General features: G+C 41.5%; 2 protein-coding genes and 1 long non-coding RNA gene across 20 annotated transcripts in view; 1 reads left to right on the top strand and 2 right to left on the bottom strand.

Annotated features, from left to right (window-relative positions):
• The window catches only part of LOC148639126 (uncharacterized), a 141768-nt gene extending 136896 nt beyond the window's left edge, over positions 1–4872 (bottom strand). The window contains exon 1 of the long non-coding RNA XR_015930877.1: positions 4740–4872. This is a non-coding gene — a long non-coding RNA (uncharacterized LOC148639126). The remainder of the gene's footprint in view (positions 1–4739) is intronic.
• Positions 4873–6222: 1350 nt separating this feature from the next.
• klf2a (Kruppel like factor 2a) lies at positions 6223–9011 on the top strand. Its single transcript, XM_088622062.1, has 3 exons — positions 6223–6627; positions 6889–7807; positions 8019–9011. Exons 1-3 carry the CDS (start codon positions 6550–6552, stop codon positions 8192–8194), a joined length of 1173 nt encoding a protein of 390 aa, XP_088478188.1. The 5' UTR covers positions 6223–6549; the 3' UTR covers positions 8195–9011.
• Positions 9012–16300: 7289 nt separating this feature from the next.
• eps15l1a (epidermal growth factor receptor pathway substrate 15-like 1a) overlaps positions 16301–25524 on the bottom strand; it is a 48101-nt gene continuing 38877 nt past the window's right edge. For 8 of the 18 annotated variants that reach the window (XM_088622405.1, XM_088622402.1, XM_088622404.1 and 5 more), the window contains 3 exons: positions 24208–24413; positions 21297–21313; positions 16301–19459 (listed from right to left, as the gene is read on the bottom strand). In XM_088622405.1, coding sequence (XP_088478531.1) covers positions 19114–19459; positions 21297–21313; positions 24208–24413 — 569 coding nt within the window. In that variant the 3' untranslated portion in view covers positions 16301–19113. The remainder of the gene's footprint in view (positions 19460–21296; positions 21314–24207; positions 24414–25524) is intronic. The other 10 variants (XM_088622411.1, XM_088622412.1, XM_088622420.1 and 7 more) reach the window with 5 other exon arrangements.

The following is a 25524-nucleotide window of genomic DNA, read 5'->3' as shown; positions in this document are numbered from 1 at the left end:
AGCAAGGACTAAAGATAATAGCAATCTGCAATCAGACCTAGGACCTATACTGTTAGAAATTCACAAAGTGGTAATTTATGTCCTGCCGTAATCTTGAAGTCTACATTTTTGCCTTCTCATAGAAATGAAAGGGAAGTTGTAGTTACGGTTATCAAAACTCTAAGAGAAATCATGTATTATACAACATCCATTTGAGATATCAATCTGACAATCAGGAGGCTGCCTTCAGTTGACAAACACAAGCCATCAGTGGATCAGCAATTAAAAAAAAGTCAAAAGGTTAATCACAGCCGTGATAAGAGTAGACACAAGGGGGAAATTATGGTGTTTGCAAGGCCTGATGCTTCCTTGCCACCAAAAGCAAGCTGTAGCAATGATATAACCCAAGCGGTTTCTTTTTTTTTTTTGGTCTGTGCCATATAACACTTCAGAGTAAAAAAAAAAGAGATGGTCTTTTTGCACTGTGGTTAAGATCATGTGATGGCAAGCAGAGGTGTAGTAGGTGGGGCATATTCGTTCTGCATCAGGTTACAGAAAACACAGCTATTGGTTAATGCAAGAGAAATCAGTCATTAAAAAAGTAATGAAAAATGCATCTTATGAATTCCCATTTTAACTGCATTTCAGGCATTATGCAGAAAGTTCCCAAAAAGGGGCCTGCAAGCTCATTGGCTTGTTCCCTCCCAGAGCTCTGGCTAAACGGACGCTAGACCGCTGTGTGCAAAGCACCAGCTCCGATCCTCGCTCAGCACACTTCTATTCCTCCTGCCAAGCCGGGAGATTTTAGAACGCAGCAACTGCACGAAAATAATGATGAGCAACTGAGAAATAAAAATATCCGGAAGCCCATGCAATCATAATGCAGCAGGAAATCACAATATTTAGCTTGAGTCAAACGTTGGAGGGTGTGACTATGCTGCAGTCAGAAGAGCAGCAGATGACACCGGGATGTGAGTGCTGAATCACAGGCCTATAGACATTGCAACAGGGCGCTTATGAAAAGCGGATTCCACAATAGTGAAGCCCCATGGAAACGCTTCTAGGAACTCCAAGGCGTTTCTAGCCTGACACTAGAGGAGAGGAGAAGACAAGCATGACTGCACTGGGAATGAAATTTAAAACTGACACAGAGCACCCTGGCCATGCCTAGATCCTGAAACAGCCATGGTCATTCACCCAGTTGCCTAGGTGAGGTATTCCAGTGAAAAAGGAAAATCCTCTTAAAACCGAAGGAACAACTACTCGGACTAGTTTAGGATCACTGATAGAAAACCAAGTCAGACAAAGATGAAAGTGTGAGACATCACGCTGGAAGTGACATTGTCTTTTGTGGACGTGACTATTGGCTGCAAGGGCACTGCACAACCGAACGCCTCCTTGCAAAGTGATCCTTTGCTCTCAGGTGGAAATGCTGTGAGATTCACAGATGCACAGACACACGCACAGTTTCCGGTCCCCCAGGACAGAACTGAGCACACCGCCGCCTGACATGTGGGAGCCCAGCGGGGCTCTCTGGTGCTGATTCATCCTCTGGGGGGAAGTTGATTTCTTCTGTGATTCCTGAACACTCACTTTTACTGATGGAATGAGAGAAAAAGTGAAGCCAGGGTCACGGGTTTTGATTTGCCAATAGCATCTCTTTATCATGGGTACACTTCCTTCGGGCCTCCTGGAAATCTGATGAGTGGCTTGTCCTTCACAGAAAACCGTAGTGCTCACTAGAGTACAAGCTAAACACTGCCAGTCACTCCTGAACTTGAGTAACACTCCACGAAAGCAGCACAGAGCTCACTGATCTTACAGAATATTTCTTCAGCGCCTTCTATGTGTGCCTTCAGCGTCAGCCAGTTCCGTGAAGGGGAAAGGTTCGGCATGTATTACTTCTCGCAGAAGTACAAAATGTAAAGATGGTGAAGATTTAAGCAAAACCGAGAGATAACGAGAGATAACACACAGTGGAACCATATCGAATTGTTTTTTAAAAGTGGCAATCGGGTTTATGATTAGATCAAGAAAAGGGACAACAGTGTGTCAGTGCCTTCGACTGAACTTATTTACAGCTAGGTCTTTTGAAGTCCTAGTGATAGAATTACATTCCAATCACTGGTATCAGCCTTCAGCCGTTTATCAAGGCAATTGATTTAATTGCAACTTGACATACTAAAGGAAAGGTTTCCTAACGTAAGGAGCTGTTGCTTTTAAAACAGGGGCAAATACGAAGCTGTGAGAGAGGAATATGTAAATTTCAGAAAAAACTTCAACTATCTGTACATAAAGCATTGAGGCATTTATTCAACCGAGTTTTAAAAAGGTATCTTAAAAATCCTTTCGCTTGGGGCTCCTCTCTGTAGCAGGTCTCCTCAAACTGGACATGTTTGAAGCTTTTTAAAGAGCCCAGACATGACAAATGACAGCACCCCACAATTGCACCTTCAACTGACCTCTGGGTGAAAATGGGGCCTGTAAATTTGGATGCATGTCAATGGCTTGAGAGATCTGGCTGCCTGATTGCATTTTAAACAAGACAGAGATCTGACAAGAGGTAAATCCAGTTGCATTTACATGCATGACAGCAACGGGGGTGGGGACAGTCTCCCCAAGAACTCCTTTCCTCAGCAGCGCAGAAAGGTGCTGAGCTCTTTCTTGGCATTAATCAATTTTTTTGTTTTAGTTTGGCAAACAATTCGACTACAGTTTTTTGGAATGACATTTTTAGGAACGCTGTTTAAAAAAATTAAGGACATTTAAAGAACAACAAGGGCCAAAAGGCACAATCTTTAGAATACACCTCATGTTGGGAGAACAAACTGCAAACCTGTGTTTCTTCTTTGGGTTGTTCTTATTAAGGGCACGGAACTATTCATTTTGGCCTATCACTGCACTGAACACAGGGAATAAGCATGTACCGATAACGCCTGAATTCCTCAGCTACAGAAATTTCAAAACCACAAACATGCAGCGTTATGAAGCCATCCAGTAATTAATAAGTACAGTTTATGTTGGCTGCAGGGCAGAACAAGCTGTAATGGTACAGTATGTAAAAAACAGCCCTTCCCCCATTTGTGCTCTGTGGAAGAATGTGCATGATATTATTAGCCAAGGTAATGCTATTCTATCACGCGAATTCGGGACTCTTCTGCCATATGATAATTACAGCATAGCAACATCTCCAGTCACTCACAGTGCTCTTGAACTTCTAAAGAAGAGTCATTCTTCAATACTGAACCCAATGACTGGTAACTCCTAAAAAAATCAGGTTTATTTGATGCATGGTAAATTATTAAGCCTTGCAAGTAAATTCTGCTGTATCATAAAGGTAGGTTATTGCATAGTGTATTAATGGGTGTTAAAACTGAGAAATGATCAAAACCATCCACCCATGAGGTTTCACAAGAGTCCAGAAATATTAGCTGACAAAGGAAGTGTTACTATGATTAGTTTCCACGTTTTCTCACTTTTTCTTTCACTTTCCCATGCCTTTTATATGACGGAATGCCAAGACATGGCAGGTTTGTCTAATATTAGGGGACGCCCTATTGTTCTAGAAAACGCCAGGCTCCTCACAAAAAGCTGTTTGATGACTGCAGGTCCACAGAGGGGGGGAGAAAACGTTGTAAGACGACAGACAAGAGAGGAGTTGATGTGCACGATGAAGATGGGGAGAGGCCCACTTGAGCAAACTTTACTGCAACAAGAACCGGTGTTAGTATTAAAGAAGAGCACGTATTCCGGGTTATATTCGAAACAAGCAGAGCTGACTGGTCTCCACTGTTAAGACTCTCGTTTTCCACTTGTCACGGTAGGTCACACCCAAACGCCTCACAGCTGACCCTGGTGTTACTGTCCTGAAGGAGTACAACAAACAGCACCCCAGCGATTGTGAAACATCGTCTATACTCTTTGAATTGTGGAAGCAAAGAGGTAAACGCACGGTCAGACATGTGTCAGGGTGGGGGTTATCTTCAATGAAAAACCCAACTTTTAATGCTGTTACATGCATTCTTTATAAAAAAAAATTGTATAGAAAACGGTTTTCACAAACCACAGGGTAGTTAACATATTTCTGCACGTTTGAGAAATCATTATTTTGCTAGACAAAATTCACATTGCCATAACAATATGCACCTTGCAAATCAGACATTTAACTAAACATAGACCACTTTATCTCTATTTTATACTAACCCAATTACACAGTGAAACAGTATAACTGTTAGACTAATATTTGCAGAAAAAAACAACCGTCTAATTCAAGAGCACGAGCTCCATTGACACCCTTCCCGGTTGTATATTTAAAAACTAATGTTAATTGGAAGCAGCTTAGTCGCACAAGATCAATCAAATGCAACTGAAAGGGACGGGGGTGTCTAAAAAAAACAAAACTCCCCGCTTAACACCGAGTAAAGAGACACCACTAATGCTTCTCTCAACCTGTGTCCGAGAGTTTCGAAACACATTACGGATTTCTCGGGATACCGTGAAGTGTGATAAGGCGTCCATCGCCAAGTAATGAGGCTTATCTCCATGATTACAATTAGGCTGGTGTTCTGCGCGTACCCCTCTACCGAAACTGCCTCTATGAGCCTGATACCACCGAGAGTCCTACCTCTCTCGGACAAAGCAATTACCTAAGCCTACCCCCAGTTCAGACCCGTTATTAGCACCTGAATGAGGCTGCAAAATAGTGTTAAATACTTTAATAGCACAGCGTTTGAAGAGACCTGAAAAGGGTTCGCAGCTACCTGGCGCCTGGTGGCCCGGCTGGGGGACATTTTGAAATTCCTGCTGCGACGACTGAATGGCCTTTTCTCAATAATGATGCGCAAATCAGTCGCGGTTTAATAGAGCTGCGAGTTTCGACAGGTGTTGTTGCCCATCGCTCAATTGAAAGCAATTACGTCAAAATAGATTAGCCCTGCGCCCGTGCTTCGGTCTTTTTTTGTGCAGTTGTACTTCACGTCAGGTTTTGTCCAAGAATAAACGCTCTCTGGAGTCAATGAAAAAATAAAACTCATGAGAAGGCCAAAGGAAATTTCGGCAACACTACTAGTTCTATATAGAGATATAACCATTATTCTGTAATATTTAGCTTATAAAACAGACAGGGAATAACACATGAGGTGTGTAGAGAAACCTGGGTTATTTTTGCAAAAACATATTCTTAGAATGTAAAAGACTATAATATTCAACGTTGGCTTTTTATTTAAAATGCGGTTTCGGGTTAGTAACCAGTGTTTTGTACCAAAACAATACTCTTCCCTTTTAAAATCCCAACCTCTTTGACGTCAGGGAAACTTTTCTTGGTCTGTTGCCAAATGTTGCTACTCGCTGGGAAATGCAGTTCTGGGAGATTATGAATAAACTTCTGTAAACATCAGAAACACGAGCTGCACGGCTTTTCTTTGTTTGAAAAGATGAAGGCGAGCATTAAGTGTTTGTGCCTCAACACGGGCTAAACTGAGGTCTCCCCCCTAAACCCAAGAATTACACCAAGCGAGACGCTTGCAAATAACACTTTGCGACACTATAATTGTAAACAGTATATTATTTCTGTATGGTATTCTTTAGCTCTCCTGTAACCTGGTCTGAAAGGTTCTCAGTGTAGCTTTGATGGGAAACCCAGCTTTTGTTTCAACACAGGCAGATGAATAGTCTTAGGTTTTTCAGTGTATTTCGATACAAGCGCCTATGCGTGCACCCAAGCTACTGTACCAGGGGGAAACGCGACCAGCACGCACTTGTTCTCGAGCTGAAGCGGCGTTTTAGGCTACGAAAAGTGTGCGAACACGTGTAAAACGTTCAAAAGCCGTCTTTTGACAAACGTGTCAAGAGTACTCTCTCGGACATTTAGTCGGCGTCATTTCGTCTTGCGCTAAAATAAACGCTTTCAAGGCTTAATAAAACAAAACCATAAAAAATGCGGCGTCCTGGCTGTGTATTTTTAGGATTTCTGAAACAGAAACTCGTGCGACACGAAGAGATTATCGTCGTCTTCTAAATTGCAGTTTATCATGTCTGCGCATACTTTATAAAAGAATGCCCCTTTAAGCTTTCTCTACTCATGTTATGGTATTTACAGTAGTGTACTTTTATTGCTTGCCAAAGTGCATTTTTTTAAAAAAAAGAAGGGGCCGGTCCGATGCGTCATTGTTAGACTTGTTAAACTCGTTTCTATGGCTTCAGCCTAGAGGGCGGTACCAAAGCTTTAAGAAGCTCTGCAGAGTAGAGGGGAGCAGAGAGTTTAAGCCGTCAGTGAGAAGCAGCTTTATATACTGGGGCTAAATTTAGGACGAGTTACCTCCATCCTGAACGTATTTCCTCCGCTTCGTACAATTGGTTCAGCTTTTCAGCTACAATATTTATAAGGTAGGATCTCCTACCAATCAAACTTGCACATGACTTTGAAACACTACTTCATATAAGCAGAAGAGAACTATTTGCTTTACTATTTTAGCAAGTTTCTCAAGAGGAGTAAAGTGGACCAACTCATACATATAGACAGAAAGAAAGTTTTTTTTTAAAAAAAGAAACGTTTCTTTGCCGCAACAACACATGGAAATGGCCTTAAGTGGGACCATTTTACCTTCAATTTCAACTTTTGCGAATCCCAGGGAAAAAAGTTGGGAAAACGTGAGTATGACTTTTTTTTCTGAGAAAATCACAGTTTTAACAGTTTTGATATTGTTTTGCTGGGAGATTATATATTATAGAAAATATATGTATACGTTGCATAGTTAATTTAAATGCATTTCATGTTTTTTTTCATAATCGGCATTTTAAAGAATATTTATGGGTGGGTTTTATTGGATAGTATTATTAAGCAGCGTGTTCGCTTTAACCTGCTAGGTGCACATCTTCTAACGAGCCGTTTCCATTTTTTTCCCCCCGCAGAGGTGGAAAAGTGATATTTTGCCGAACATGGACAACTGCCTAACAAGAAAAGACGACGAGGATCTCAGCAATTATCTGGATCTGGAGTTTATTCTCGCCAACACCACCGGCTCGGAAAACATAAACGCGCTCGGGGCAGTCGGGGAGTACCCAATGGTATCTGTTGAACCGGGCACCCTCTACCAAACAGGGAACACCCCAGCCGCCTACACAGTGCCTGAACACAGCAGTCCTCCTCCTTCGTACAACTCCAGTCTCATGGCGGAGCTCCTGAGGTCTGAAATCGACAACAATTACTGTCTTTCCAACAACGTGCCTAACAACATCCAGGGGAGGTTCCTGGTCACCTCGGCTTTCCCCAGCCAGGACTTTGCAGATGGCATCAAAGTGGAACCCGCTATGGACGGTTACGGACCCGTTATGGGCATGGTCCCCCAGTCCTGCTCCAAGATCAAGCAGGAGGGGAACGTGTCCTGCATGATGTCCTTCGAGCAGCCCAGGCTGGCCAATTCCCCGCAGGCGGCGGGCAACATGACCCCGCCGCTGAGCCCCAACGACCTCATGACGGCCGACTGCCAGCCGCCGCTGTGTCATTCCCTGACTTTCCCCCAGAACTTCCACGCCGCGCCGAGCTTCACGCATCCCCACCCGCCGCCGCCGCCGCCGCAGATGCAGCTCCCCTTCCAGAGCGCGCACCAGTACGGCATGTACGACGAGGGGCTCAGCCTGCCGCCCTCCACGCAGAGGGTGCTGCTCACGCCGCCGTCCTCGCCCCTGGAGCTGCTGGACTCCAAGCCCAAGAGGGGCCGCCGGTCCTGGCCGCGGAAGCGAACGGCCACGCACACCTGCACGTTCGCCGGCTGCGGCAAGACCTACACCAAGAGCTCGCACCTGAAGGCGCATCACCGGACACACACAGGTGAGCCGCTGCCTCTCCTCTACGCGCTTTCGTGCGTTTTTTAAAAAAATAAATAAATGCACGCCTGAAACTTTGAGAACATATCCAGATCGCGCTTGGTACTGTTACGCTTCGACGTTTCGTGCGCTTTCGTTCGCGAAGGCAGCGTTCTCTTTCCAGGTGTCATTATTAAATCTTTTTTTTTTTCCCCCACCCTCTTTTGCCAATGCAGGTGAGAAACCTTACCACTGTAGCTGGGAAGGATGTGGGTGGAAGTTCGCCCGCTCCGACGAGCTGACCCGCCACTTCCGCAAGCACACCGGGCACCGTCCCTTCCAGTGTCACCTGTGCGAGCGCGCCTTCTCCAGGTCCGATCACCTGGCGCTGCACATGAAGAGACACATGTAGAGCCGGCGCCGGCACACGGCTATGGACTATGCAAAAACACAACCAAAACAACAAATCTGGATTTTTTTTTAAAATATATATATATAACTGTATGATCATTTCTATTTAATGGTTATTGAGAAAAGGAAAAAAAAACATGGAGCGACTGTACAAATTTTATATAATTTTTGTTTTTGGAAAAAAAATGTAGCTGGTACTACTTGGTAAGACAAAGAATTTTCAAATTCTTTTTTTTTTTTTGCAGAGCATTATAAAATGTTTGTTTTGAGCAAACATCTTGATCTGCCAGGCTGGCCCTTTGCCCACTTCTGACTCAACTGGAACTAGACATTGACATTTAATGAATTATAATAGTGATATATTTTATTAACCATGAATAGTGCCTTTCTATGCCAAGTCTATTTTTTAAAAATGCCAAACTGTCTGTGGGGTAAAAGTGACATTTATATTTGATATAACTGTAAACTGCACATGAAATAAGCTTTAAAAAGACAATGTTTTGCTCTTAAAACTGCCTTCTGCCCTAAGTGGCTTGAATTGAATGTTTTAATGTTTTTGCATATATATATTATCTTGAATGCCATATGAAGTCAGGGTCTTTAAGTATATGAAAAGAAGTTTTCTATTCAAACCTATTGTGTCTTGAAGGTGCAATAATATTGTCTGTTCCAGCTCCACGTTACACTATTGATGCAGGGCTAGATGTCTTGTAAATAAACTATTTTTTTTTCCGACTGAAAATTCTATAAAGAATGTAAATATTTTGTATAATGTAAATATTGTATTTTAATGTAAATATTAAACTAACTGAATTGAACAGTTCTGACTCCTGTTTCTTCATGTTGGGGTTTTCTTTTGATTAACTGTTCAAAAGAACAGGACTGGTTTTGTCTCTCCACCCAAAAAACAAAAGTCAGAATTGGCTTTCTGATTAAGACTTGAAAATTCTGCTCTATATTGTAAGTCTAGAGAACTCTTGAACGTGATACCAGTCTAATATATAGGAGACCTTCTCCATCAGCAGACCTGTTGTTAATGCAGGGGCACAAGATGCTATATTAAACCCAGATCAGGCTCGGAGTAAGTATTACGATTTAGACAGTAATGTTTTCCAGCTGCTGCAATGCCTCTGCCAGTAGCCTGTGGCTTCTGCCTATAAATATAAACATTAAATTTACATAATTATAGAGACTCAATTTAGATACGTCTGGACACAAGGGTATACCACACTTCAGCAAACGAGCCCAGCTTTCATTTGAAAAGACTGAAAAAAAGTGATGAAAATGAAGTTTAATTGCGGAGGGGGGGGCGGGGGGAGAGAATAAAAGCTTCTAGAAAATGCTTAAAATTCAACTTTTGCCAAATGCTTCATGACAGACCCTGAAAAGAGTCAATATTTTAAGTCTGACTTAAATTTAAATGAACCTCCTGATAAAAAAAAAGCAGAGTTCACCGTGGAAAGCACACAATGGTGTCAAATATTTAGAAACTAACCAGTAAAACTAAAATTAAATAGAAGACCGAGAATGATTCAACAGAAGATTCAGTTCTGTGGAACACACTATGACTTTCCAGCTATTCAAAAACATGAAAAAATAGTAGTGAAAACAAAACAATTTAATCCATCCACAATTTGTAGTCAGTCCTTTATAGCATACCCCTCTGTTTCAGAAATGTTGCCCACATTTTATGTAGCAAGTGGATTACATTAATCAGCTGAAAAGAAAAACAACTTAAGATTTAAACTGATAATGTACCACGGTGATAAGAGAGATTTCTGGTGTAATCAATTCATAGAAAACGGAGAACATGTCAAACTTGTGTAATTTTAAAAAGACAAAACACTATCATTGTTGTGCTTACTGCTCCATCATGGGCATAAGATTGAGACGCATCAAAATGTTATACTGAGATAATCATATTTCAGAAGACAACTCCCTTACGGTAAATTCTGTGGCTAATAACCTTTCTTAGCTCCATGTGTCAAAACCAGCACTAGAATACAAGATCCATTTAAATAGCAAATTGCATATTAAGAGTCTGTTTGATCTTTACACTAAAGTCACAGTTACTCAAGCAAATACTGCTATTAATAGAAAAGCCACTGAAGTGAAAAATCCTACTCTCTCATTTCACTTTTTTCTGCTTAAAATTACAACGTTTACTACAAAGTGCACAGAACGTGAACCCGAACATGCCCAGATAATGTGACATGTGCTAGGGTTATTTTTAACTTTACTGTAAGCAGTGGCATCGTCTTGGAGATGTCTTTTTAAGAAAATCAAACAACAGATTTTAACAAAACGCGAAGATGCTTTCAGCAGAAATTAAACCATAAACTTCTGTTTGCTGAAAGCAGAAAACTCAACGATTGCTTTCAGATGTGGATTTTCAAATAAGCAGGAATGCATGTTCAACCCCATAATCTATTACTAATGAAACATGTTTGAGGAAACTAAAACAGTCAGGTTTCTTTTTTCATTATCATGTTTTATTTTTGATCAAGTAGCAAGCTTTTTTTTTCCACATCCTAAAACGTCTCCACCTATTTTCAACCGCTGAACGACTGTCAACAAGATTTTAATTTACGCTAAACCCTTAATTTGCCGTTAGCCCTCGTTTTAAAATGCAATGACTGCAATGCATCGAAATGCATTTATCAAGGTGTAAAATTACTTGAATTATTTTCTGATAAAATGATGCATAGGATTTTTCTCGTTACATTTGCCCCCGTAACACTATAAAACACATTTTCAGCTTTTGGAACAGGGCCAAATCATCTTTGAAAAAGATAAAAAGCCGAAGTCTATTTTTAGGCGTTTGAAGCACGAAAGTTTTCTCACTTGCAGAAATTACTGCAAGTCAGAAGAGGTAAGACACGTCAGATTTGTAAAGTGCATTCTTCCCTCAACTTGAAAATCAATTCCGCTCACTTTTGCGCTTAGTCAAAGCACACGCTTCATTTTTAAACCTCTTCACCTACGGTTCAAACAGCTCCTCATCATGTGAAACATTAAAACACAAAAGCCTGAACTCTGCAAAAATATGCTGACCTCACCGAGACATTAATTGGCATTTTTAATTCACTTAACTTCTCTGACAAGAGGACTTTTTTGTTTCTTTGTTCCAGAATGTTCTGTTACATTTTTTCACACATAAAAGAGAGAAGCTGATAAACTGTAATCAGATATTGCTTCCAAAGTTTGCATTGGCCAGAGTAAACCCAGTATTTGGCAAAAAAAAACAAGTTTAATAACATGTTTTATTAAATAAAAATAAGTGCTTTTTGACAGTTACTGAAAACAAGCCTGCTGTATGTATTACACAACTCACTTCTCAAGGAATATATTAGTTATGTATTAATCTGAACCAGACACACCCACTCCTATGGTATTATGGTACTAAGTGTTGTCATAATACTCCTCCACTTGGAAAAAATCCACATGCAAGTCCATTTTGAAACCCCCCCAAAAAGCAGAGGGACAGCTTCCAGGATGGCATTAACAGATGCGTTATAGAGGTCTTTGATAATGAACATAATGACTGAGGCATTCCATTGAAACGAAACAAGCGATAAGGATTTGCAGGAATACTTCTATATATTTTTTCTAGCTTTGGAGTGCACCCAGAAGAACAGCACGGAAGTTCTATGAGAACCTGTAGTGAGGTTGAGGGCAAACCATAATACTGTGGTATCAATGAAGAGGGCGAGTTCAAAAGGTCTCTATGTGCTGTGAGGGCACAGATAGCTGGTTCAAAAAACGCAATAAAAGGTTGGAATCTCTCTCTCTCCCCCCTTACCTGGGAGAGGGAGGGGGTATCTCACCTTTTCATGACCGATCTCTTCTCCAGCTCTAAATAGGAAACATCACATCTCCCCTTTTCAGCTCACAAGGTGTGGTCTATTTCTAGACAAGCATGTGTACAAAAAGTACTAGTATATATATTAAATATAACACCGGATGTGCTAAGAAAGATCACTTACTAAAATATTTCTATCCGTATTTCCTTAGCATTATAGTCAGACATGCATTTACAGGAATTGATGGTTCATTTTTTTCTACAGAAACATGCTCATGATTATCACATTGCTCGACACACTTCAATCTTATTGATTTCTAAACTCTGTAACATTGGGGGAGAGGTACAAAAGCACATGAGAGTGTGCTAGCAAAGAGAGGCCCTGGATCTCCCTCTCTGCAAACTGGGAATCACATGGAATAAGGATGCCACCTGCTGGAATAAACCAGGAATCTCCTACTTCCAGGAAAGAGGCATACAGTACATTAAGAATAAGAACTCGTTGTTTTTTTATCCCCCCCGTCACTGTGTCATTTGTGATAAAAGTGTCCGGACTGATTCACACAGAAATGTACTCCAGTTTTGACTTGGAAATTACCTGCATCAAACTGTGTGTGTGACTGAATGTTTGTCTAATGCAAAGCAGGACTTCATCAAATTGCAGAACTTCCAGTCTCCAGTCTTGCAACCCCAGCCCAGTGAAACCAGCACCTTCACCATTATGCTGGTCCAGCTAATTCGTAAAGAACAGGGAGAGGTGGTTAGACAAAGCTCAGTAAGGAAGGCTGCAGTTCAAAAAGAGCACAACTTACAGGAAATGTACTATGTACTTACAGCCTCCACCAAGACCGACTTCACTAGGAGTCCCACATGGTTATTGAAATCACTTTCTCCAGAAACAAGTGGAGGTTATTTGAAACATATATATAAAATATATATAATCAGACGTGTTTATTTGTATCAATGCCAAGACCTGGTTTTTCAGGTCTTCCTGGTGACAGCTCAGCATCTTGCATACTGCAAAGAAACGTACACAACATGCGATGCTACCTAATTGTTCATATGAACTGCTTTTTAGTTGGACACTTTTCAAGTGCTTCCTGTTTCGTCATGATGCTCATGTCAGTGGAGGAGTGTACCAGTGTTGTGTTGCTTGAAAACCCCATTACTTTAAAAGCGCCTCCCCCCCACAGCAGTCCCTCTCCTATTCATGTCTGCAGTACCTCCCTCCCCCTTTGTGGTATAAAGTGTCAGTCCCGTGGACAATCATTTCAGGATATGCTTGATGATCAAGGGCAAACTCTCCAGCTAGAGAGGTGTCAGGGGACCCGTTTCTGCACTTGATGCTTTTTTTGCAATTGCATCATCCCTATGGCAGGCTGCGCATGTATTAGCCCCGTAAATCATCAAGAAAGAAACACGCAAAGCACAAACAGTGACAAACAGCTTAATTAAGATAACGATCAGGGTGTGAAGGAAGAAACACCAGAGCTCTTTTATACTTTATCTTTCTAACTCATTTGAAGCTATTATTAAAAAAAACAACATTTGCTGAAGTGGTCTATTAAGATAATCCTATAACTAATGGAAAATTTTATTTGTGTCACTACAGGAGAGAGACCATCTGGATTATTTTAGCCCCAAATTCCTCCCTTACAGTCCAATTGGAAAACACAAGATTTTTCCTATGTACCACAATATCCCAGGGGTACTATTATTCAGCATATAGTTACACTCCCTCACACAGCTGATTAAATACACAGAGCTAAACTTGCCATTTTGCACTGTTATTCAGGCCTAGATTGATGACATTAAATGTAGAATACTGGTTACAGAGAAGTTTTTTTTTTCTACATTACAAAATTATTTTTGTAACTATTTCAATCAATATTTTTAGAAAGAACAATTTTTGGAATGCAGCCGAGATTATTTTTCTTACACGGAGCCGGGCTATGGTATCACAGAGGGAATCTGGGGCTGCATGCCAAGAGATCAGATTTGGTCTGGGAAAACACAAACCTGGGCTATGAAGAAAGCCTTGGCTCATGAGAGAAAGTACTTGAAGACTATACTGGGGGAAACTGTGTTCTGTGCCACATTGAGAAATGAGCTTGCCTCATATCTTCAGAAATTACCTGTCAGAGAGCAGAGTTTGGTGACCACATGGCCTACTAGACATATGTGATGTGGCGACGATGTGGCTTTTTGGTGAAAGGGCTTTAAATGAGCTGAAAAAAACTAAAACAAAACAATGTCTAGCCTTCAGTGTCGTCATATGTCTGAATGCTGAATCCACCGAAGAGCACACTTCGAAAGTTTTTGCTACGGAGTTTTGCAAGCTTTAATTTCATCGAACCCAAAACGCTCGAGTTGGACACAGGATAATTCACCTCACTGCATCGGAGAGGATGGTAACGGACTCTCTCGCGCGTCACAGATGTCACACGTGATATGAGTGGAGCCGAACTGACAAATGCCCAAGGGCCCTGCAGTGACACACAGCTGCCGGAGGCACAGGGGACACTGGTGAAGGAAGGTGCGGCTCATCGGAAAGAAAGACGAGAGGAGTCCGTGAAGAATTCAAAGGCTTGATTTTCTTCCCCCTCTAACCTCAAGGAAAAACCTGCACAGCTCCTGAAGAGGAAGAAACCCACATTACATTTCAACGGACCCATTTCACTCCAGGCCAGAGTTTAATTTGCATCACAAACCTAAAATCATACCAGTTCACCAGGTTAGTCAACATACATACGACAACTTCATCCTCATTTCCTACCATAAACATTTGGCAATGTGACCTATAAGCAGTATGTACATTTTAATGAATCTCATTTTAGGCAGCATTAAAGCAGCCCGAATTATAAAGCAGTCATGCAGGAATGCCTTCAGAATGTATTTTCCTTCTTTGCAGCAATACCCATTTCATTTCACCACTTCCATTAACATAAACATAAAGTAAATAAAAACTTACCTTGGAATTTCCTGTTATTTCAGACGGGCATAATTAACATACCAAATTCAGGACTGCTTTGGTTTTTCGGCATGCGAAGAGATGACTTTTCTGTTGACACAACATTATTCTTGCACTTGCAGCTGTATCCTCCAAGCACAGAAATACTGTAATTTCTAGTGTATTTTATGGTCTAGTTTTGGCTGCCTGCGCAAACTGCAGATTATCTAGGAGGACCTTGTATAAACATTATCCAATGTATTTATAGGTATTTAGGACAGTTTTTACAATACTTCAAGGGTCAGCGTGAACTTATATTTACCTCTTCACCTGAGGGTTATTTCTTATTTTAAGAATATGCGTATACACAAGACAGTGCCACCTGCAATTCAAAAAACATTCGGTATTATGGCCATGTTTTAATGGGAGTATGCACTGTGAATGTGATGCTCTGACACAAGGTAGTGTTAAATGTTTTCCAGGTGTTCCTTTTGTTAAGGGAAGCTACTGCATCCCACAGCACTTCAAACAGGTTAATGGACACAACCCAAAGGTTTTACCTACACAGATTAGGCTTGGTGATGGTTTAGTACCGTCGAGTCGGTATTGATTCACGGCGACCCTATGGACAGCTCCACCATCACTATCCATAGAGATACGGCTTTTATTCCACGCAGACACTGCCAACACCGCCCCTCCATACTGCTGCTGCCCAATATGGATGATTAGAGTACCTTGCGTCTGACCTGGGACATGAACCCACTACCCTGAGATTATGAGTCTCATGGTCTACCAACTGAGCCAATCAGGGCTCAAATTAGGCTTGCTCATTGCTATATACTCTTCCCAGGTCCTATTATTTGAGCTGCATTGCAACTTTGAGCTTCTCTTTATTTCAGATCAATGCTATTTGCAATATTTTATAGGAAAGAATCAGAAGCTCAGCAGTATCTGTTTGGCCCATAAAACATGGGACATGCAATTCTTTTACAAATTCAGTGGGAAGTAGGAAGAGTGAAAATAATTACTGCACAAAACAAGATGCAGTGCATGGGACAGGCAGTCCTGCTGTGCAAAACTGTCATACTGCATTTCCCCATTGCTAATCCAGACTGAACCGCAAGCTCCGACACAAAGTACATAGGTTACAATAGGAAAGCACTTTGGAGCAGAAATGGGAAGTAGTATTACAGTACAAAAAAAGTTAAAAGGGGAAAAAAGTGCAGCTAGTACTTCCAATAAAAAAAAAGATGTGTAACTTCCTTTCCACTACACAACAAAGCAAACCATCAAGCCTAAGGGTTGTGATTACCACCTGTGCCAACCTAAATCAATAAACAACACATTACCCAGAATGTTATCTTACTTTTATTATATTAAACAATAACCATATACAGAGGATTAAAATTCCAAAGAAATTCCAGCCTTTCCATCTCAATCTTAAATGTTTTTAAGTTACACATTTTTTAGAACAAAAATAACAGACATAAATGTACATAATTTGCATACACCTTAATGCATTTCAGTATTACATCTTGGCTTCTCCATTTGTTCTGGTCTATTGAGGAAATCAAGTGTAAGGCAGGTGAACAGAAAAGCAGGAATGCTTTTGGCTTTAGATTTCAAGTTGTGGTCAACCCCTCCCTCCCCTGACAGCATAATATTGAAGAAATGAAGAACGATATTAATTTGTTTGACAGCTAGAACCATTTATCTGGTTCAGTTAATGCATCTAACTCAAAAAGATAGAGACGAAAGACTACAGGGAAGGGGGAAAAAAATTGAAATTAAAAGTAAAAAACACTGAACACTATCGCCACAACCGTTCAAGGAGCAGCGGTGGGGTTGGAGGGTTTACGACAACTGAAATCCAACCCACTTCAGGGAGTGTTATGGATCGGAAACCAAACACACTGAAACAACACACCAGTGGGGAAGGCCAGCATCACCAACACGACGCTGATGTCTAGCTCATGCCATGTGGTCTACTGCAGGCTGGCCGGGTAGCTACAGCTCATAACCGCAGGGCTGCTTGCTGTGAAAAGGGGGAGTGTGATGGCATTTGTACGTATCTCCCTGTGATTAAAACATCACAAAGATGAAGAAGAAACAGGTCAGAGGGAAGAACAGAGAGCACAGTAATGAGAAGTCAACTACGTACAGCAGCCTGAACCAAAGTACCTGTTTTGCAAAGTGAGCGATCAAAGCGAACTGATATGTTAACCAAACAGCGTAAAAAGATTGTCTGATACAACACTGGTGTCGAGGTGCGAAAAACACTGTACTACTTGCTTATTCAACACCAACAACGCCAAATGACCCTGTAAACAAACAATAACAAAAGAGGAAAATAAATCTAATATTCACAGGCGTACAGTAAGATTCACAATATTTTTATTGTCGTCTTGCAAACGCAGAGCGAGGATGGACAAAAATGGATGGGCAACTTGAAGGGGAACTGTTTCATTCCTATATAAAAGGGACATGGTGAGGAAAACAAAATGAAAAGACAACCTTGCTACAGCTGGGCAGACACGGCTAGATCCTAAAACAGCATTTTAATTAAAACCAACAATCAAAAGTGCATTCCTGTGACCAGCAAAAAAAAAAAGGGCAAAATTCCTCACCTGTTAACGTTTAACATTTTGAGACTGGATTTCTTTGCAGAAATACACAACGGTCACAGCATGACTTTTTAGCTGTCCCAACTTGAGCTACATGATAAACCCAGCGTCCTGCTAAAACTTTGCTCTAGACTTGAACAATCTGGCCTCCCTAAACTTCGGCCTGAATTCAATCTGAAGAAATTTCTCACCTGATCTGCTCTGTAGTGGGGCTGCTTCTCACTTGAAGTGGGTCCAATTATACATGCAAAACGCTTTGGGATCCTTTGGGATAAATTAATCTACAGAAATTCAATTAACTCATTTCTATAACCAACTGTGACCAACAGAGCCATGGATCACTTGGTTCTATTCCTTCACAAGCTCACATGCCACACGCATCATGAAGGCAGACGATTTTAAAGTGAACCCGTCCCGTGAGCTAAGCATTGCAGCATTGCTTGCGAGCTCTTCCTTCCCTCATTTGGAAAATACATATAACATTCCAATGCATACAGTTTAATCCTAATATCTTTTTAACATGATCTTCAATAGCTAGAGAAAACTGGTGTTCACTGCCTTATACCTGCACTTGCAGACAACGCGATACAAAAAGAAAAACAAGAACCTGTTGGAGATTTGTGCCTAAGTGTTGCCCTGTCATCCACCCCTTATCAAAGTAAAATTTAACCTGGATTTCTTTAGGTATTAATTTGTAAGGAACTCATGTATCCAGGTTCTAATTATTTCAAAAAGGCATAAACCAATTCCTGAAAGGAGTCGCATCAAACTGTTTTGCAACAAACTAATGTACGTCACTACTTATTTGCTGTTCAAATTTCTTCTAGGTTGTTTTTTTTTTCTGTAACACTTTGCTTTGCACCAAACGTGCAGCACACTGCCCACTGCACTTCACTATATATATATCTGATCTCTCCAAATACGCAGTCTCATTCCAACACGGCTTGGTCACATAGCATCTCTGCAAAATGACTGCACCATGTTTTTATCAGCAGAGAAAATCAAACCTATCAACTATCAGGAAAACAAATCATGAGCTTCTACACCCAGTGATTCCATAAGGTTTCATCGATAAAAAAAAAAAACTGCAAATACTTTGCGAAACAGTAGCAGAGCTCTAAGCTTTTATCACCCTCAGCTAATCTGAATTTGTTCTACGACGTTTCTTGAAGGATTACTGTCGTTGTTCCGTGATGTTCAGCCAAGCTGACAAAGTGTTTCTCACAGCTGGAAAAGACCAGCCTTCAGTGCAGAAGGCTCATTTGGGGTACATAGAAATGCGACAACGGAAGGAAAAAAAAAAGTTTTGACAAACACTTAAAACATTTTATATTGCAATGGCAGCTTTGTCCTTTCTATGCACAGTGCACCAGTATCCCCACCCTGACCTTAGTGCAACTTCTGATCTGCTGTGCGAGGTACTCCCATCCCCTGAGCTGAACCCCGGTTGGCGAAGCATGAGTTTCTTTTTTAAATTAATTGGCCTTCGACGTCCGCAACTATGGTACAGTTTTATACAGTGCATTTACAGTGCATCACTCCATTCACAAGCCACAGACGACCCCCCCCCCCCCTTCCTCCCCCATACAGAATAAAAACGGACCAACTTCAGGACAGTTTCGTGTTTTTGTGACTGCAGGTCGACGAGGGACAGGCTGCTGCCATCCCGTTAAACTCATGACGTTTACAGACAGTCCCGTGGCTCTTGAATGACGGTTTGAGAGAGGGCGCTGCTGGCCCTGCTCACGCGTTGGACATCTCTGCTTTGCTGAGGGCGATGGCGAGCTCCAGGTCCTCCTGCTCCTGCCGCCGCAGCCGTTCCAGCCGGTCCCTCTCCGCCCGCTCGCTCTCCCGCTTCGCCCACTCCAGCTGCTGAGCCTCATTTCCAAACTGGGAGAGGGGAGAAACTGCCGCTTTAACAACCGAGCACCCCCCCCCGCCCCTCCGCCATCCCCCCCAGAGACACGGACGAGCCTCGGCGGCAAGGCGACGGACAGGGTGCGGCGCCGAACCCCTGGGGACCGGCGGCACATCTGGCCAGCTGCTCCACGCTTAAACGCGCACGAAAGACCAGGACGACCCAAAAATGAACACCAGTGACACTGCTCATAACGCTTGGACGCTTATGCAGGGAAAAGCACAAATTAAGAATCGCACATCTTCAAATTAAGAGGGATCCTGCTTCTTTCAAAAACGTGCAAGGTTTGCCCCTCCCCTTATAAGGATGATACAAAACGTGAAGCCAGCAAGTCGCATTCTAAGAAGAGGTGACTATAATTCTACGGTTAGTGTTGTATTTGGAAATGCACGGTTAGGCACTCGGTATAGAACATCTGGCTCAACCTAAAAGTCTTGCCTGGATGTGTCATCAGAAACGGCCCATTGGAAAAATACAATCTTGTTATTGTTTCTGATTACACCAGGCGATGCCCATCTGCATTGTTAAGTGCTGGATGTAAAGTGAGCCTGGCAGGTTTCAGCTACAATTATATGCTGCTTTGCGGTCTGATGTAACTGGATGTGAAAGGAAGAGGCAGACATTCATCCCAATGCATAGAGAAGGTGTAATTAAAATGCCAGAAATACATTTTAACAAAAACGTTTCGAAAAAGACAGTATAAGCAAATTCAGGAATCACAGCATTAAGAACCATCTCTAAAACTATTGGATATATTTTCTATTCAGATTTATATGTACCAGTTCAACCAAGCGAAAATGACCTGCTCAACCAGCAGATACTTGAGGGTACAAGGTGAGGACACTTAAAATTTGAATACAGCTCTTGTGAAAACTGTGCCACTGAGAAAAATGAAACAATGCTACAAAAAAGAGGAAGTGTGTAAAATTTCTAAAAATAAATCCAAGTCCCTTTGACTTTGCAAATAACAAAACCACTAAAAGGAGAATCGCATCTTGGTGTTTTATGCATAGTTTGTCTCGTGAATTATGATAATTCAAACCACCAAAAATTGAGAACATATCTATATGTACAGTATGTCTATAAAGACACAATGCAAGAAAACCTCTGTAGTTTTGGCAGCATGGAAACTGTAACAGGGCTTCAGAGAAAAGAAACTAGTGAGACCCAAGGTACTGTGCAAAAAGCACCATGTAGCTGCACTTCAAATTGAAAGGACTGACCAAGAAACAAAGCCTTGTAGCTTTGTACATCCAGTCTTGCCAATGCTTGCAAAGTATCACATATACACAATATTTCAGTATCTAGACCCATTTTCTGAACAATACCTCTATGGGAAACCTGCAAAACCACGTAAGCTTCTCTGCACAACTCTGTGTGGTTTGTACTGGGTGTTACACACTGATTTTCTTCTGCTTCAATGCATCCAAACACACTGCACTTCTCTTCACCTGTTAATTAAGATGTAACCAGCAGCCACAAAGCACCTCACCACCTAAAGCAATTTTACACAAGTGCTACAGGGTACAGATGTGGATAAATGGCTTACTCGCAGAAGGAAATGTTTTAATGCAGTTTTTTGTCATTTGTATTTTGCTTGTGGGGTCTGTGGATCTGAACAAATTCTTAAACTTTATGTTTAAATGTGCTCTCAATGCAAGGGGCACAGGGACACATGTTAAGGAGGCGAGATGCCAACAGCTCGAATAGCCTCAACAACCATGTCTGCACCCAGGACCTTCATGCTAGAACAACCAGGCACAAAGGTAAAAGGAATCAAATCTTCTCTGGAACACCTTGAAATCTTACCTTACGACCATCAGTTCCTGAAAAACAACCAAGAACTACAATTTCCACACATTGTCCACTGCACATAGAACGTAACAGGAAACAAAACACTATGTAGAAATACAAAACACAACGTTGATTTTTTTGCATGGCAAAAAAAAAAAAAGACGAGACAAAAAAGAAATGATGGCATGCAGCAGAACACAACATCACTGCCACATGAGAAGTCCCCATGTGTGGTCTACACAAGCTTCTACGCAAACATACAACTACACACAGCACATGCTTGTAACCATGCATGCTGGGCACTGATGCCAATTCTGAATGAGCTGCTTAATCATCCTGGACTACCTACACTGCTTTCGAGCTGCGGAGCTGCTCGGTTTAAGTGTTGTATTGCGAGTTGTTTTATCTGACCATTTTCTGATTCCATTCCACCCTGCATACTGTAGCACTGACTTAACTGTATTAATGATGCATCAGAAGCAAAGGCTTTAAAATCATAACTTTATATTGGGGTATAGCTTTATTGCCTCTGTTGTGCAATAACATTAAAAGTTAAAACAGGGAGCTAATGGAATAATAATAATTGTTGATCAATAATAACAGTATCTTTAGTGAAAAAACATTTATTTTAATGGCATGATCGCGGTTTTACAACCCCCACCCCATCTCACATCAAATTTCATTTGAAGCAATTAAAGAAAACAGGATACTAATGAGCAGGACTAGACTCTTAGCTCATTCTTACTAGATGCTGGTTCTTCACTAAATGGGAATATGAATTATGTTATGCAAAAACAAGATTGCAATAATCATAAAGCTGTTTCAATTGTATGACCCCTTAATTTGTCTAGCAGTTATGGTTCCAATTATTGATCGCATTCTGGAAATGCTCTCTCCTTCCTGACCTATATTAAAGCACAAAGTCAGAAAGTCAGCGCCAAACCACCAAAGCCATGCAATGAGTACGCTAAGTAGACAGGGGGGGAGGAGAGAGGCAGGACCACAGATACGGAAACACAAGACGAAATGGGTCTGTTTTTGATGGTACTGGAATGCACACCAATAACATGCTCTGTAAACTCAGAACTGGGAGCTGAGTAGTGATACTGCTGCTACCAATGTAAACAAATCCCAGGGCTCTGCACTCTGGACTGCTCTCAAAACCCCACAGAAGTTATTCAAATCCTGGAGTAAACCGATGCATGAGGCAGTCATTCCCCCTCCCTAGTTCACTGCATGAATGGGGAACTCCATTCTTCAATAACCCTCAAGCAAGAGTTTTATACCTGGACTTATCCCAGCAATACGCTGGCAGAGCAGGCCTCAAGCATTAAAGAAGTGAGGGAGCAGCCTTCTCGAAAGGCACAATACAAATTTGGCCTGTGGAACTGCAAGCCTGCTAATGCCAAACAATCCCTTCAGTCTTGGCTTACTTCCACTAGGTTTGCAAGAACAGTTTCAGAATTTTTTCTACTCTGCTGGGATTCTTTTTGCGATTTTATAACGTTTTTGTGATTCATGAATCGCCACTATTGTGAGAGGAAATGGAATGCTTTTTTTTTTTACACATTCCAACTCTGTATTTCAGAAGACCACTTGGTAAGCTGAAGAAAAATGAACTGTTCCTAGTAACTCAACGAAAACCCCCCCAAAAAACCAATGAATCTCGATTTTGTAACTCACAAGAAACACAAAAAGTAACGACCAACCCAAAAAGATCAGGAGAACGTATTGGGGTCTTTGATTTAGTTAACTGAACTCGGAAATAAAAAGACAGAGATGACCAAATTTAACAGCAAAAAGACTGCCAATGGAGAAAAATAAACTTGTATTAAAAGAACTGGCATCCCCACTTGCTGTTAGTCTATCAAGTCCAGAAATCATTAGAATTAGCTCTGACATGGGTCTGACTCGAGACAGGGGTGTGGGGATGATGACTGCTGAGGTGAGGGGAACTTAACTGCATCATGTGAGGTGTCCATCAGTGATTTGAATGAGAAAACAGAGTGATATAGCGTGAGACCCTCCTGCTTGGTTTTGAAAAGATAGTCCTTAAGCCCAGCCCATTTGTTTAACACTGTCCTTTAAGCACCCATGGTTAGAAATGGTTTAAGGATAATGATAATCCCACCATTACAACTTCAGTAACGCAGGTCATTTTCCATTTCTGTTCAGAAAATTTTGATTTCCACCCAAGTAAAAGGTGCCAAATGTGCGATTTAAAAGGCCAGACAAACTTTCAGCCTAGGAGCGGACCAAACGGCAGTTTTAAAATTCAGTGTTGCTGCATTCAAAGCACTGCAAATACCATATGGATCAACATGCTTTCCTGGGTTTACATTATAAACAAGCCTCTCACCCATGTTTCACCCACTAATAATGTATTTGTTACATTCCAAGATCACTGTCCCAAAACAAGCATACAAAAGTACTAGCAGCTGCATTTTTTACGAAAAATACAAATGTTTAGTTGTTTCAAACTATGTTATTAATACATAGTTATTAGCATTGTAAGCAGCAAGCATGTAGATCATGGTATCCTTGCTGTACCAATACATATTAGATTTCCAAAGTTAAGCAGTGCTTGCAACACAGCTAACCAAGCCTCATTCATGAGGGGTTCATAAGGACAAGACGTCCTTAGTCTCAACACTGTAAGTGTCTTTGTCACATATGCCATTGGGGTCCCTCTGGGCTGACGTTCCTGATTCGAGAGGATTTGAGGCGAGTTAACGTTATTGAGAGGAATAGGTTATTCACTAACAGCAATGTCTGTAGCATGAAGGTGGCCAAAATGAAACGCAGCAAAGAAATACAGAAGCTGGTGGTGCATTCTGCTATAGATTTCTCAGTTAAGTCATGATCACTATAAGCAGAAAGCAAGAGGGCGGACTGGACAGAGAGAGTATCACTGAACTCAACTTACAGAGCTGAAGTCTGCAAAACCCAAGGCAGAGTCTTTAGAAGCTTTACTTGAGGAGGAAGGAGCAAAGGGATCTTTGCCACTAAATGGATCTCCAAACCCCTTTTTACTTTGAAATGGGTCACTGGCATCAGCGCCAAAGGGCTGGAAAGGATCACTTGACTTGGACGAGTCTCCAGACCCTGGCAGGTTTACCGGGGTACTTTGACCTAAAAGGTTTAGAAAGAAAAAAGATTACTCTCCCCCACCCGAAATGCGGTGTGGCTTTTAACAGATTTATCGGTTTCATTTCAGACTAAGCTAAGTGGCGGAACGCAAACAGCAAGATATTCGAGTTTGATTAACCACAAAATGTAAATTAATCAAAAATGAGAAACCACCTTTGAAACAGCCCAGATTTATTCATCCTGTCTTTGACCAGAAGTTGAGATAAACCTTCAACTTGCAACAGCTCAAGCGCTCAAGAAAGCATTACTGGTGCTGGAGGGCCGCTCACGTTGGGAAACAGCAAGCAGGACTGTTCTGAAACCTAAAGACTCCAGGACCCATACAGCAGCTAATAAAACAGAGATGTGAGTGCGGACATTTACCCAATCTCTTGCCCAGTTCTTTTAGGGATTCTAAATTTTCAGCACTTTCTCTTGGCTCAGTTAAAGATACGATTTCTGACTGTGAAGTTTGAAGACTTACAAGTGCATTTAGCAGAAAAGTGCGCTGTTGCAATCTAACCTGCATTATTTTTTAAGCCCAAGCAATGCAGTAGCCGAAGTGCCCCACACACAGCACACATTATGTGTCAGATTATCACTTTTCATTAGTCTGGTTGTGTATCCAGCCTTGTAAGACTATGACCCAGTCCCTCTGCCCTTGAGACTTCCCCGACGTCTGTGGGAGACTGCTTACTTAAGAGGGAGCTCTGAATTAGAACCTCCGGCAGTCAGACAAGACTCAGATGGCAGAAGATCTCAGGCAGCGCCATTCTGCAGCCCTTGCATGGCATCATACTTACTTTCATGAGTGACGATCATCTGATATCAGGTTTCAGAACGTGAAAACATACACAGGATCGAAATTTAAAATCATTCAAACTAATGTTTCTTGAAGACAGGCCCATCAGGACAATTTAAAGCTAATCAACCATGGTTCCTCACCAAGACGCGCCAAGTTGGAGGTCACTGCGCACTTGACTTCAATTCATGTAGGATTTTTTAAAGTGTTTTCACTCTTTGCAAACACGTGAGAGAGATACCAGTTTTTAGCGAAGTGTTTCTGACATGCTCGTTCTTCCTTTAAAACCACATCAGTTTCAGCACCGGTGGC

The sequence above is a fragment of the Lepisosteus platostomus genome, chromosome 27, assembly GCF_059453375.1.
Source record: "Lepisosteus platostomus isolate fLepPlt1 chromosome 27, fLepPlt1.hap1, whole genome shotgun sequence".
NCBI classification, from domain to species: domain Eukaryota; kingdom Metazoa; phylum Chordata; class Actinopteri; order Semionotiformes; family Lepisosteidae; genus Lepisosteus; species Lepisosteus platostomus.
This window is presented reverse-complemented; position numbering and strand designations above follow the sequence as displayed.

Bases quoted from the DNA above. Each gene is read 5' to 3' on its own strand.
- klf2a (XM_088622062.1), top strand. From the start codon at position 6,550: ATGGAAATGGCCTTAAGTGGGACCATTTTACCTTCAATTTCAACTTTT. The intron at 6,628-6,888 runs GTGAGTATGACT...TTCCCCCCGCAG, and splicing joins GGGAAAAAAGTTGGGAAAAC to AGGTGGAAAAGTGATATTTT. The intron at 7,808-8,018 runs GTGAGCCGCTGC...TTGCCAATGCAG, and splicing joins GCATCACCGGACACACACAG to GTGAGAAACCTTACCACTGT.